This window comes from Stenella coeruleoalba (genome assembly GCF_951394435.1).
Source record: "Stenella coeruleoalba genome assembly, chromosome: 10".
In the NCBI taxonomy this organism is placed as follows: domain Eukaryota; kingdom Metazoa; phylum Chordata; class Mammalia; order Artiodactyla; family Delphinidae; genus Stenella; species Stenella coeruleoalba.
In genome coordinates this window covers 44,403,564-44,416,073 of record NC_137156.1, presented here as the reverse complement: position 1 = coordinate 44,416,073, position 12,510 = coordinate 44,403,564, and the positions used below count along the sequence as shown (strand labels likewise).

General features: G+C 33.9%; 1 protein-coding gene across 7 annotated transcripts in view; it reads left to right on the top strand.

Annotated features, from left to right (window-relative positions):
* The window catches only part of COL21A1 (collagen type XXI alpha 1 chain), a 186,406-nt gene that overhangs the window by 126,063 nt on the left and 47,833 nt on the right, over nucleotides 1–12,510 (top strand). For 6 of the 7 annotated variants that reach the window (XM_079934955.1, XM_079934956.1, XM_079934954.1 and 3 more), the window contains one exon: nucleotides 11,648–11,701. The exons of the other annotated variant lie outside the window; for it this stretch is intronic. In XM_079934955.1, the coding sequence (XP_079791081.1) occupies nucleotides 11,648–11,701 (54 nt within the window). The remainder of the gene's footprint in view (nucleotides 1–11,647; nucleotides 11,702–12,510) is intronic. 7 annotated transcript variants of the gene reach the window in all.

The window sequence follows — 12,510 nt, the reverse complement described above, 5'->3', positions numbered from 1 at the left end:
TTATATAGTTTTCCTCCCTTATTTCCTTAATATGATGTATAACATTGATTTTTGTATGTTATGTCAAACTTGCATTATTGGGATAAACCCCAATTGTTCATCTTATATTATTAATCTTACATATTGTTGGATTCAATTTGTAAATATTTTTTTAAAAGACTTTTGTGTCTATGTTCATGAGATATATGGTCATTAGTTTTCTTGTGATATTTTTGTATGGCTTTGATATCAAAATAATACTGTCTTTTATTTTCTGAAAGAGTTTTTATAGAATTGGTATCATTTCTTCCTTATACGGTACAATTCATTAGTGAAGCCATTTGGACCTGGGCTTTGTGGGTGTGAGGAAGATTTTAATTACTAATTCAATTCCATTGCTAAATATTGGTCTATTTAGAGTTTTTCTTTCTTCTCAATTAAGTTTTGGTAATTTGTACCTTTCAAGGATATAGTCCATTTCATTCAATTTTCAAATTTGTTGCCATATTTTGTTTATAATGTTGCATTATTCTTGTCCTTTTGATGTAGGATTTGTAATGTCCTATCTTTCATTCCTGATATTATATATTTTGTAATAATGACTTATTATTGGTAGTTACAGTTGAAATCAAACACTACAGGGTTTTTCCTTCATCTGGGCCTGGTGCTTTTTTGTTGAGTTTTTTCCTTGATAACTTCCTCTTATCTCTTACATGAAAATTTCTTGGCTTAAGCAATGATAATAAACTTCATATTCTTAGAAAATTAGCCATTCCATCCGGATTTTTCAAGTGATTTCTATCAAATTATGCAAATTCCTCTCATGATTTTTAAAAAGTTTTCTGTTTCAATGATTATTCTGTTGTTTCTTTGAATGTTTATACTTTCCCTTTCTACTCTTTTTTGTGTGATTATGTAAGCTTTTGGTTTCTCTACTATGTTGGTTTTTATTTAAAGATCAAACATTGTAATTTAATTAGTAACTTCATTGATATTTCCAGTTTTTTAAACTTGTTAATCTATATTCTTTCTATCTTTTTTTCTTATATTTTTTCTATATTTCATAATTGGGAATTAAATTTATTTATTATCATTCTTTCACTATTTTTTGCTCTTAGTATTTAAATTATAATTTTTTTTCTGATCATTACTCCAGTTATACCCCCTTGATTTTAATGTGTAATGTTTCCATTAATATTATTTTTTAGAATTTTTGCAATTTTGGTTTTATATTTGTTTTTCCAAGAGTTATTTAAAAGTTAAAAAAAAGTTTTTTTTAGGTTGAGAGGCATTTAATTTTGATTCTGTTATCAATTTCTGGTCTTCTTACACTGCATCAGGAAATATTATTTGTATAATTTCTTCTTTATGGGATTTATTGAATTTTAGTCTTTGAACTATTATAACTATTATAACTACTATAACTATAACTATTATAACGATAATTTTAGTCTTTGAACTATAACTTAAAACTATCAGTTTTCAGGAGTGTTCCCTGTGCATATGAGAAGGTGAATCTCTATTTTGAGATGTGAAACTCAGTACCCATTCATTAGACCTATTTCACTGACTATCTTTTTGAGATCATCTGTATACTTAATTTCTGGTTTGTTTGATGTGCTTTGGACAGAGTGTGATTTGTTAGTGTCCCTCTTAATGCATTTCCATCTACTTCTCCTTCCATCTTCTGTTTCATGACGGATTTTATATTGTTTGTTGCATAGTTATTTGCAACTGTTATAACTTCATTTTGAATTGTGGCTTTAGCATTATAAAATGTCATTTTTGTCTCCTTTAATAATTTTTAGCTTGAATTCTGCCTTGTCTTTACCAGGATTACATTCCTCCTTTCTGATTATTTGGATTGTTTGCAGAAACAATGCCCATCCTGCTGTCGTGTAGCTTTAAGCTTTTTGAATCACTTTGTTGTAGTTGTTTCTCTTCTATCAAGCATAGAATTGGTCTTTCCTTTCTAAAGCAATCTGAAATATTTTTATTATTGACTGATAGGATTGGTCTTATGTCTGCATAATGATTATGTTATAATTTTATTATACTTTGTGCATTATGCTGTATTTACTATACTTCTTAATGTGATCTATTATTTTTTCCTTTTATTTTCTTTGGGATTTAGGAAAATTTGTATATTTTTCTCAGTGGTCTTTTTTTTCTTGCAGTTTTATTGAGATAATTGACACAGCACTAAGTTTCATATTGTGAGATGTTTACCACAATGTTTGGTGAACATGCATCAACTCATATAGATACAAAAATATAGAAAAAAAAATTTTTTCTTGTGATGAGAACTCTCGATCTACTCTCAACAACTTTCAAGTATACTATATAGCAGTGTTAACTACTAATGGTCTTTATACTAATACCTTTAGTAGTCTATAAAGAATACATTTTAGAGTTCCTTTATGCCCCCTTTGCCTTACTTAGGCATATATTATTTGTTTTGTTAACTTTAAATGATACCCTATCATCTATGTGGCAATTAATCAATTTACTCTATTTTCTTCTTAATTATTTAATCATACTTTTACTTTGTCAGATCATGTAATATTTATAAACTATTTTTCCACTCTTTCCTCACCTTTGTTTCAAATTTGCAATTAATATATTCAGTGTTCATCAGCAGCACCTTCACCAATATCCCATAGTCATCATTTGGGCTGGATGAAACTTCTCCTCTGGTATATTCCTTAGGAAGGGCTTGTGAATACAGTATTCTCTGAATGCTTATATTTTAACATGTTTTTCTATATTCTTGTTACTTTAAAAACAGCCTGACTGTCACTATTTTGCCATTGCCATTATCCCTTTAAACCCTTATCTGCTGCTTTTCACTGCTTTTCTCTGAATTTCTTTGAAATGTTGCTTCATTGCTGTCCTGTGTGTTTCTGAGACCAACGTAATTGTCTTTCCCTTGTAAGTGGCTATGTCTTTTTGTATGAAAGCCCACAGTGTTAAAAAAAAATACTTTATGTTTAAAGTTTAATAGTATAAGTTGTGTCTCAGAATTAAGAATTTCAGTTATCCCAAATCCTGTCAATAAGTAGATTCAGGACTATTAATTCTGGACTGTTCTCTTGGATTATAGTTTTAAATAGACATTCTATTACATTGTTTTTGTTTACATCTAAGGACTCCAATTATAGACATGTCAAGACTTCTTTGAATGTCTTCTACCACTATCACTTTCTGAATCTTTATATCCTTCTTAGATGGAAATATTAAGAGAGATAAAGGGAGAAAGTGACAATAATACAACAATATTAGGGGACTTTAACTCACCAATTGCATCAATGTAAGATCATTCAGACAGAAAATCAATAAAACAACACTGGTCTTAAAAGACACCATAAACCACTATATGTAATAGGTATCTATAGGACATTCCATCTAAAAACATCAGAATACACACTGTTTTCAAGTGCACATGGAATCTTCTCTAGGGTAGATCACATGCTAGGCCACAAAACAAATCTCAACAAATTTAAGAGGATAGAAATTGCATCAAGCAATTTTTCTGTCCACAATAGTATGAAACGAAAAATCAATTACAGAAAGAAAATGGGAAAAACACAAACACAGAGAGACCAAACTTTCTACTAAAAAACCAACAGATCAATGAATAAATCAAAGAGAAAATCAGAAAATATTTACCTTGAGACAAATGAAAATGGAAACAAAACTTTCCAAAAGATATGGGATGCAACAAAAGCAGCTGAGAGGGAAATTCATAGCTATATAGGCCTTCCTCAATAAGCAAGAAAAATCTCAAATAAGCAACCTAATCTACCACCTAGAAGGATAAGAAAAAGAAGGACAAATAAAGCCCAAAGTTAGCAAAAAGAAGGAAATAAAAAAGATCAAGAGGAAACAAATAAAATAGAGATGAAAAAAAGAAGAAGAAAGAAAGAGAAAATCCCAGAAAACATCAATGGAAACAAGATAAAGAAAACTGATAAATCTTTAGCCAGGCTCACCAACAAGGAGAGGATCCAAATAAACAAAATAAGAAAGGAAAGGTGAAATAACAACTCACAGAGAGAGAAAAATCATAAGACAATACTATGAACAATTATACACCAATAAATTGGACAACGTAGAAGAAATGGATAAATTTCTAAAACGTACAGTCTCTCAAGACTGAGTCAGAAGAAGTAGATGATTTGAACAGACTGATCACTAGAAGTAAAATTGAATCTGTAATAAAAAAAAAGAAACTTCCAGTAGACAAAAGCCTAGGACTGGATGACTTCCCTAGGGAATTTTAGCAAACATATACAGAAGAATTTATACCTATCCTTCTCAAACTATTCCAGAAATTTGAAGAGGAGGTAACACTCTCAAATTCATTCTATGAGGCCACCATTACCCTGATGCTAAAATCAGACAGTCACTACAAAAAAAAAAAAAATTTACAGGCTAATATCTTTGATGATTGTAGATGCATATATCCTCAACAAAATATTAGTAAACTGTATTCAACAGTACATAAAAATGATCATACACTATGATCAAGATGGATGTATTCCAGGGTCACAGGAAGCTTCAACATATACATATCAATCAATATGATACACCATCTTAACAAAAGGAAAGACAAAAATCATATGATCATCTCAATAGATGCAGAAAAAGCATTTGACAAAATTCAACATCCATTCATAGTAAAAAACCCTCTCATCAACATGAATATAGAGGGAATATATCTCAACATAATAAAGGACATTTATGACAAACCCACAGCCAAAATAATACTAACAGTGAAAAGCTGAAAGCCTTCCTGCTAAAATCAGGAACAAGACAAGGATACCCACTCACACCACTTCTATTCAACATAGTATTGGAAGTCCTAGCCATAGCAATCAGAAAAAAAAAAAGAAAAGAAATAAAAAGCATCTAAATTGGAAGGGAAGAAGTAAAACTGTCACTATTTCCAGATGACATGATACTATATAGAGAAAACCCACAAGTCTCCACCAAAAAGCTATTAGAACTAATAAATAAATTCAGTAAAGTTGCAGGATTCAGGATTGATGCATAAAAAGTCTGTTGCTTTTCTGTGTACTAATAATGAACTAGCAGAAAGAGGAACCAAGCAAAAATCCCATTTAAAGTTATACCAAACAAAATAAAATGCCTAGGACTAAACTTATCCAAGGAGGTGAAAGAATTATACTCCAAAAGCTATAAAACATTGATGAAAGAAATTGAAGATGACACAAAGAAATGGAAAGATATTCCATGTTCTTGGATTGGAAGTATGAATATTGTTAAAATATCTATACTACCCAAAGCAATCTGCAAATTTAATGCAATCGCTATCAAAATACCCATGAGATTTTTCACAGAAGCAGAACAAATAATCCTAAAATTTATATAGAACCACAAAGTTCCTTGAATTGCCAAGATTACCTTGAGAAAAAAGAACAAAGCTGGAGGTATCACACTCCCTGACTTCAGACTACACTACAAAGTTACAGTAATCAAAACTGCATGGCACTGCCACAAAAACAGACATACCGATAAATGGAACAGAACTGAGAGCTCATAAATAAACCCACACTCCTATGGTCAAAGGAATCAAGAATTTACAATGGAGAAAAGAGAGTCTCTTCAATAAATGGTGCTGGGATAACTAGATAGCTACATGTAAAAGAATATAATTAGACCACTCTCTAACACCATATACAAAATTAACTCAGAATGAATTAAAGACCTAAGTGTAAGACCTGAAACCACAAAACTTCTAGAAGAGAGCGTAGGCAGAACTCTCTTTGACATAAATCATAGCAATATTTTTTGGATCTGTCTTCTAAGGCAAAAAAAAAAAAAAAAAAAAAGTAAAAATAAACAAATGGGAACTAATTAAACTTAAAAGCTATTGCACAGCACAGGAAACCCTCAACAAAGTGAAAAGGCAACCTATTGAGTGAGAGAAAATATTTACAAATGATATGATGTGCAAGGGATAAATATCTCAAATATATAAACAGCTCATACAACTCAATATAAAAAAAAAACCCAATTAAAAAATGGACAGAAGATCTGAATAGACATTTCTCCAAAGAAGACATACAGATGGACAGCAGGCACATGAAAAATGCTCAACATCACTGTTAGGCTAATGCAGATCAAAATCACAATGAGATATCACCTCATATCTGTCAGAACGGCTATCATCAAAAAGAACACAAATAACAAATGTTGGAGAATATGTGGAGAAAAAGGAACACTTGTACACTGTTGGTGGGAATGTAAACTGATACAGCCACTTTGGAAAACAGTATGGAGGCTTCTCAAAAAACTAAAAATAAAATTACCATGTGACCCAGTAGTTCCACTCCTGGGTATATATCTGAATAAGTTAAAACACTAATTCAAAAAGATATATGCACCCTGGTGTTCATAGCAGCACTATTTACAATAGCTAAGATATAGAAGCAACCCAAATGTCCATCAACAGATGAATGGATAAAGAAGATGTGGTGTATATACACAATGGAATATTACTCAGTCATAAAAAAGAATGAAATTCTGCCATTTGCAACAATGTAGATGGACCTAGAGTGTATTATGCTTAGGGAAATAAGGCAGAGGAAGACAAACACTATATGTTATCACTTTTATGTGGAACCTAAAAAAATAAAATAAAAGAATATATAACAAAACAGAAACAGACTCACAGACATAGAGAACAAACTAGTGGTTACCAGTGGGAAGAAGGAAGAGAGGAGGGGCAAGTTATGGGTAAGGGATTAATAGATGCAAAATACTCTGTGTAAAGTAGACAAGCAACAAGGATATATTGTACAGCACAGGAAATATAGCTGTTATTTTGTATAACTTTATAAAATTTGTATAACTTTAAAGAGAGTATAAACTATAAAAATATTGAATCACTATGCTGTACACTTGAAATTAATATAATATTGTAAATCAACTATATTTCAAAAAAATAAGTACATAGATGAGAGGGAAAAAGACATGAATATATAATTCTCAAAACCAAAAAGATGTAAAATGGCTCTTAAATGTATGAAGATGTTCAACTTCACTCATAATAAGACAAATACAAATTGAAACCATGCTAAGATATAATAACCCACCCATTAGGTTGGCAAAAGTTCAAAAGCTTGATAGTACAGTCTGCTTGGCAAGGCTGTGAGTAAACAGGCATTTTCATACATTGCTGGAAGCAAAGCAAAATAGCAACCCTTACAGGGATATGTGACAATAATTGTGCCAGGCAGAATTGAAAGTGGCCACCACCTCCTGGTGCTCCAGCCTTTTCATAAACCCCTACCTTTGAGTGTGCCCAGGACCTATGACTTGCTTCTAATCAACAGATGTCACTCCTGTAATGATGTTACATTATGAAAAGCTCCACTTAGAGCCTGCTTGCTCTGGGGAATTTCCTTGCTGGCTTGATGAAGTAAGTAGCCATTGGTGGCAATGAAACAAATTCTGCCAACAAAGTGAGTGAATGTGGACGAAGATACTTCTGCAGTCAAGCCTCTAGATAAGAACACAGCCCAGCAGACCTCCCAATCAGCACCTTATAAGACCCTACACAGGGGCTTCCCTGGTGGCGCAGTGGTTGAGAGTCTGCCTGCTGATGCAGGGGACACGGATTCGTGCCCCGGTCCGGGAAGATCCCACATGCCGCGGAGCGGCTGGGCCCGTGAGCCATGGCCGCTGAGCCTGCACGTCCAGAGCCTGTGCTCCGCAATGGGAGAGGCCACAACAGTGAGAGGCCCGTGTACAGCAAAAAAAAAAAAAAAAGACCCTACACAGAGAACTCAGTAGAGCCATGCCCAGACTTCTGGCCCCAGAAATTATGAAATAATCAATATGTGTTGTTTCAAGCAGTTAAACAATAATTCACTCTGCCTAAATTATAATGCCAAACCATAGTGGTACAAATTAAAAAATAACATTATTTGAAAAGAGTGTATCCTGAAACAAATCATACGAGTAAAGAACCGTTAAAACTCCCATTCTTTGGTGGCAGCAGACTAGCTAACTTTTCTGGATCTCTCCTTCTGTTTCTAGAGCTGTGCAAGGCACTTTCACAAAGGCTTTTATTTTAATGGTCACACACCTTCCACCAGATTTTGAGGATTGCAATGGCCACAAACTAAATTAGTCCCCATTCTTTTATTTTTTTCTGGGTGAGTACCAAAGACCACCACATGAAAGGAAATACACAAGCAATGCAAGTTTCACATCTCTGTTTCGGGTTAAATTTGCTTTTTAAAAATAACTGGTTTCTTGTGGAATAAATCATCTTTGACATTAGCTGCAGAGACTGGATTGAGGAATAATGTTAGCATGACACTTTCTCAATTATCTTATATCAAGAAGGAATTAATAATAGAATGGCAAAATGATAAATTAGAGGTAAGGACATGCTATATGCCTTTTTCTCTACCAGCCAAACATATTGGTTTATACCAGGATCTCCAGGTCATAAAAGCAATCAAGTGATCAGATTAAGTTCTGGTTATAGTATTGAATTTCATATACTAGTTGTGTATCACACTGGATAATTGTATGGAAAATGACTAAGCAGAAATCATCCTTTCATATCCGAATGAAACATTATTAAAAGAATGAAGAAAGAAAACAAAAGAATGAAGAGAACATTCCTACGTAAAGATTACTGGCCATCATCTTGTTGTAATTACACTGCATAATCTTCCAACAGCATATGCGATAGCCCTACCTGCAAATGTTTTTCCCATTTCCTTTATCTTCTCAAAATCGAATATTTAAGAATAAATCATCCATTCCTCCTTCCTTGATGTGCTCCAATGGTTGTAAAGCAGGGAACATATAGTCTTACATATATTCGTATATTGTGTTCAGCACTATTCTAAGTATTCTGGGTGATTAAACAAAAAACAAACAAAAATACCTCATATGGGATGTGTTTCTTGCCTTTAAAGAATGTGCAAGCCAGGAAAACAGTTCCTACATAGAGACACCTACTGAACAATGATCTAAACTACAGATTTGCTTAAGTAAGACGGTCACATATGACAGTACCTGGAGGTGAGAGAAGTTAAGCGACCTAATGACTTACAACTCTGCCATCGTTCTCAAATCATCAGAATTAGCTGTTCACATAAATTTCTGGGCCCTGCCATGCAGAGTTTCTGACTCAGTAGGTCTGCAGCAAGGCCTGAAAGTTTGCATTTTGAAGTTCCCAAGTGAGGCGAAGCTGATCTGGCTGGGTTGGGGACCATCCTTGAGAACCACTGACACGGGTGATTCCACCTGATGTTATCAAATTGGTCCCGCTGTTACAAAATCAATACTCATAAAATGTTGGTAGAGAGGAAAGTTGCCTTTAATCAGAATGCCAGCAATCTGGGGAGATGATGGACTCAGTGTCCTCCCAAAAACCACCTCCGAAGATTCTGCTCAGCCATAAAAGCTTTTAAAGGGAAACAGGAAGTAATCTCAGTTAATCATTGGGCTAGGGGGTCAGAGTGGTTGCCATCCCCCACTGTATGCCAGCTTGAGTGCAGACTTGTCAACTCCTCGTGATCTTTCTTTAGATCCTATCTCGTTCACACGGTTTGCAAGATTACTGAATGGGAAGCTAGGGAAAAGTTCTGGTTATCTGGTAATTACTTATTCTTCATTTCTACTTCTTTGATCTACGGAAAGAACCAACAAGTTAGGCAAAGTATTATGTGATCAAAAGATTTGAAAGGTGTGCTAGGGCCAGAGATGAGTAGAGCACAGGGGTGCCTGGTGTAAGGTTAGTGTCAAGACAAAGGGGTGCCCCCTGCAGAAAGCTCTTTCCTGCAAAGAGTTTTTTCCTGCCCGATGCTACTTACACTGACTACTGCTGTGAGTGTCGAGTTCAGGATTGTTATTGTATAATTTCCCTCTGGCATTAGGACCTGCCATAGCCCTTTTCTCTAATCGTTTAGGCTTTTTAACTTGTGGCTTTTGTGAATCTAACATCCATCTCTGTTTCTCTGATATTTTCATAAGATTTTCTGTAGAACCGTTGGGTAAGCAGGACCTCCCTGCGCTCTAGTTTGGTTAATTTACAGGAAAACATTATCCTTTTCCCCTTCTATCCTCAACTGTCATCTAGTGTTTGTAAATAAAATTGGAACAGATGAAATATTTGGCTTTAGCTGGTATTTCCCTGTGCTAATGAATTGCAAGGATTCATAAAAGTGGGGGAAGCAGTGTTTATATAATGTGATAAGGCTGGATTTTTTTTCCTAAGGGCTGATTGTGTTAGCCAAGTATTATTGGTTCTTCCCTCTGTGGTTCATTTTGTACAATTTGGGGAGTTCATTAGAATATGAAACTATGGAAAATGGTGTTGGCATATGCTTCAGCACATGTATTCTGAGATCTTTTCCCCCTTAAACTTATTTTGACTCAGGTATTTGAGTTAGTTACAAGCAAAATATTTTCGTTTTTGTTTTACTTTCTCTCTTGCTCTCATGTAGGATGAAATGTTCTCTCTGGTACAATGCCAAGTGTGGCACAATTGTTTGCAGAGAACTTTGCTTGTTAAGATGTAATACTTTGCTGAGCAGACACACAGTATCAAGGCTCTTGATGACTGATAGATTTCAAGAAGTCTAAATGTTTGAGGGTGTGTGTGTGGTGTGTGTCTGTGTCTATTTCAAGGGACTCTCCCCAACCGCTCTTTATTTTCGTCCAGGCATTTTAATAGCTGTATTGATCTGTGGATATTATACATTTTAGGATTAAATTCAGCTAATACTTATTGTTTTAGTAGGCATAGTGTCAGATACGTCTTTACATGCTAGCAATTGATTCATTTGGGAAAAACTTAAAGCGTTCCAGAAAGTGGGTGTAAAATAAGGTGCGTAAATAATTCAAGCAGAGTAATTTGAAGATATATAACTGAAAACTATTATAATTTGAACAGCTACTTAAAATACACGTTTTAGATGTTTATTTTAAATAGATACTGGATTAAAGTGCTAAATAATTTCAAGTAATAACCTATAAATAGCTGCATTCTTAATGAAAGTTTTCTTTTGATTTTAAAATGCAACTCTTGAGAGGCAAGGTCACATTATGTCCGACAGGTGAAAAATTTTAAAGTAAAAATAAAAATAGATATGAAAAAGACTGATATAAATGTGATATAAGTCACATTTACTTTGAAGAGAAGAATAATCCTATTCTCATAAGAAGTATACAAGTACCCCAGTTATTTTATAACAACTCAATTATCTGCTGTCATGTATAGATTTGATATTTATATAGTCACCTTATGAATTTCAGAATGAGTTATCTGATGTCAGGAAAAGTTGATATCAATAATCCAGACAACAAGGACCTACTGTATAGCACAGGGAACTATATTCAATATCTTGTAATAAACTATAATGGAAAAGAACCTGAAAAAAATATACATAAAACTGAATATATATGTATAACTGAATCACTTTGCTGTACACCTGAAACTAACACAACATTGTAAATCAACTATCAATTTTTTAAAAGGAAAGGAAAGGAAAAAAAATAATGCAGAAGTAATTTTTGTTTTTGTCTATATTTAACATGCTTTAGTATGTAATGTCACATATTATTTTAGTGAGCATATGTGCAAATGGAATTCTCTATTTCTTTTTATCATTAAAAGGGAGAAGCAGGACCTCCAGGTGCTCCAGGGCAGGATGGATCACGGGGTGAGCCTGTGAGTACCTTCTTGATTCAGTTCTAAAGGATGACGTCCTTCTCCTGTCATAAAATTCTTTGACTATTTAAGTTCTCCTCCCAGATGCCCTATGCTTGTTCAGTGACTTCCAGACTAGGATTGTAGAAGCTCTTTGTGGAATACTGTAAAATATTAAAATATTCAATCCTCTTTTACAAACTGGGAAGAGTTTTGCTAGCAGGAAATTTATGTGATGAGTCTAAATCACAAAGTTCTAAAAAAAGACAAGCACGGTGCTGAGACAAGGAATTATGGCAGTGAGATAGTGGAGGTTATTTAGATACAATCTCTCCTCCTAAACCAGCAGATAGAAAACTGAGAGTTACTGAGTGAGACTTTATCCCCTCTCCCACCCCACCCCATCAGCTCAGAGAAGGCAAGAAAAGATCCCTTATTCCTTTTTCTCTGACTCCTCTGTCTTTCCTGCTGAATGGTGGAGAGGAAGCCAGGTTTGCTGTGCCAGGAGATGTACTCTGTTAGGAAAGTAATCAGTAGATTATGTGTCTAAAGTTTGCCCATGTTATCTGTATATAATTCTTCTGGGCTGTACTCTCTTCCAACTAAGAACATATAGCATTATGTTATTCTGTTATTTTGACAATTAATGAAAACTTGGTTGTTAGTAATATATCTCATGAAGATTGATCTTTACCATTTATGAAAAAGCTTTGAAAACAGGAAAAAAAAGAAAGTTTATGTATTTGGTGATGCAAAGATATGAAGACTCTTGGGTTGGGTGTGGATGCTGGTTTTAAGTATTTGTAATGAGTGTTTTGGCCCCACTAAAA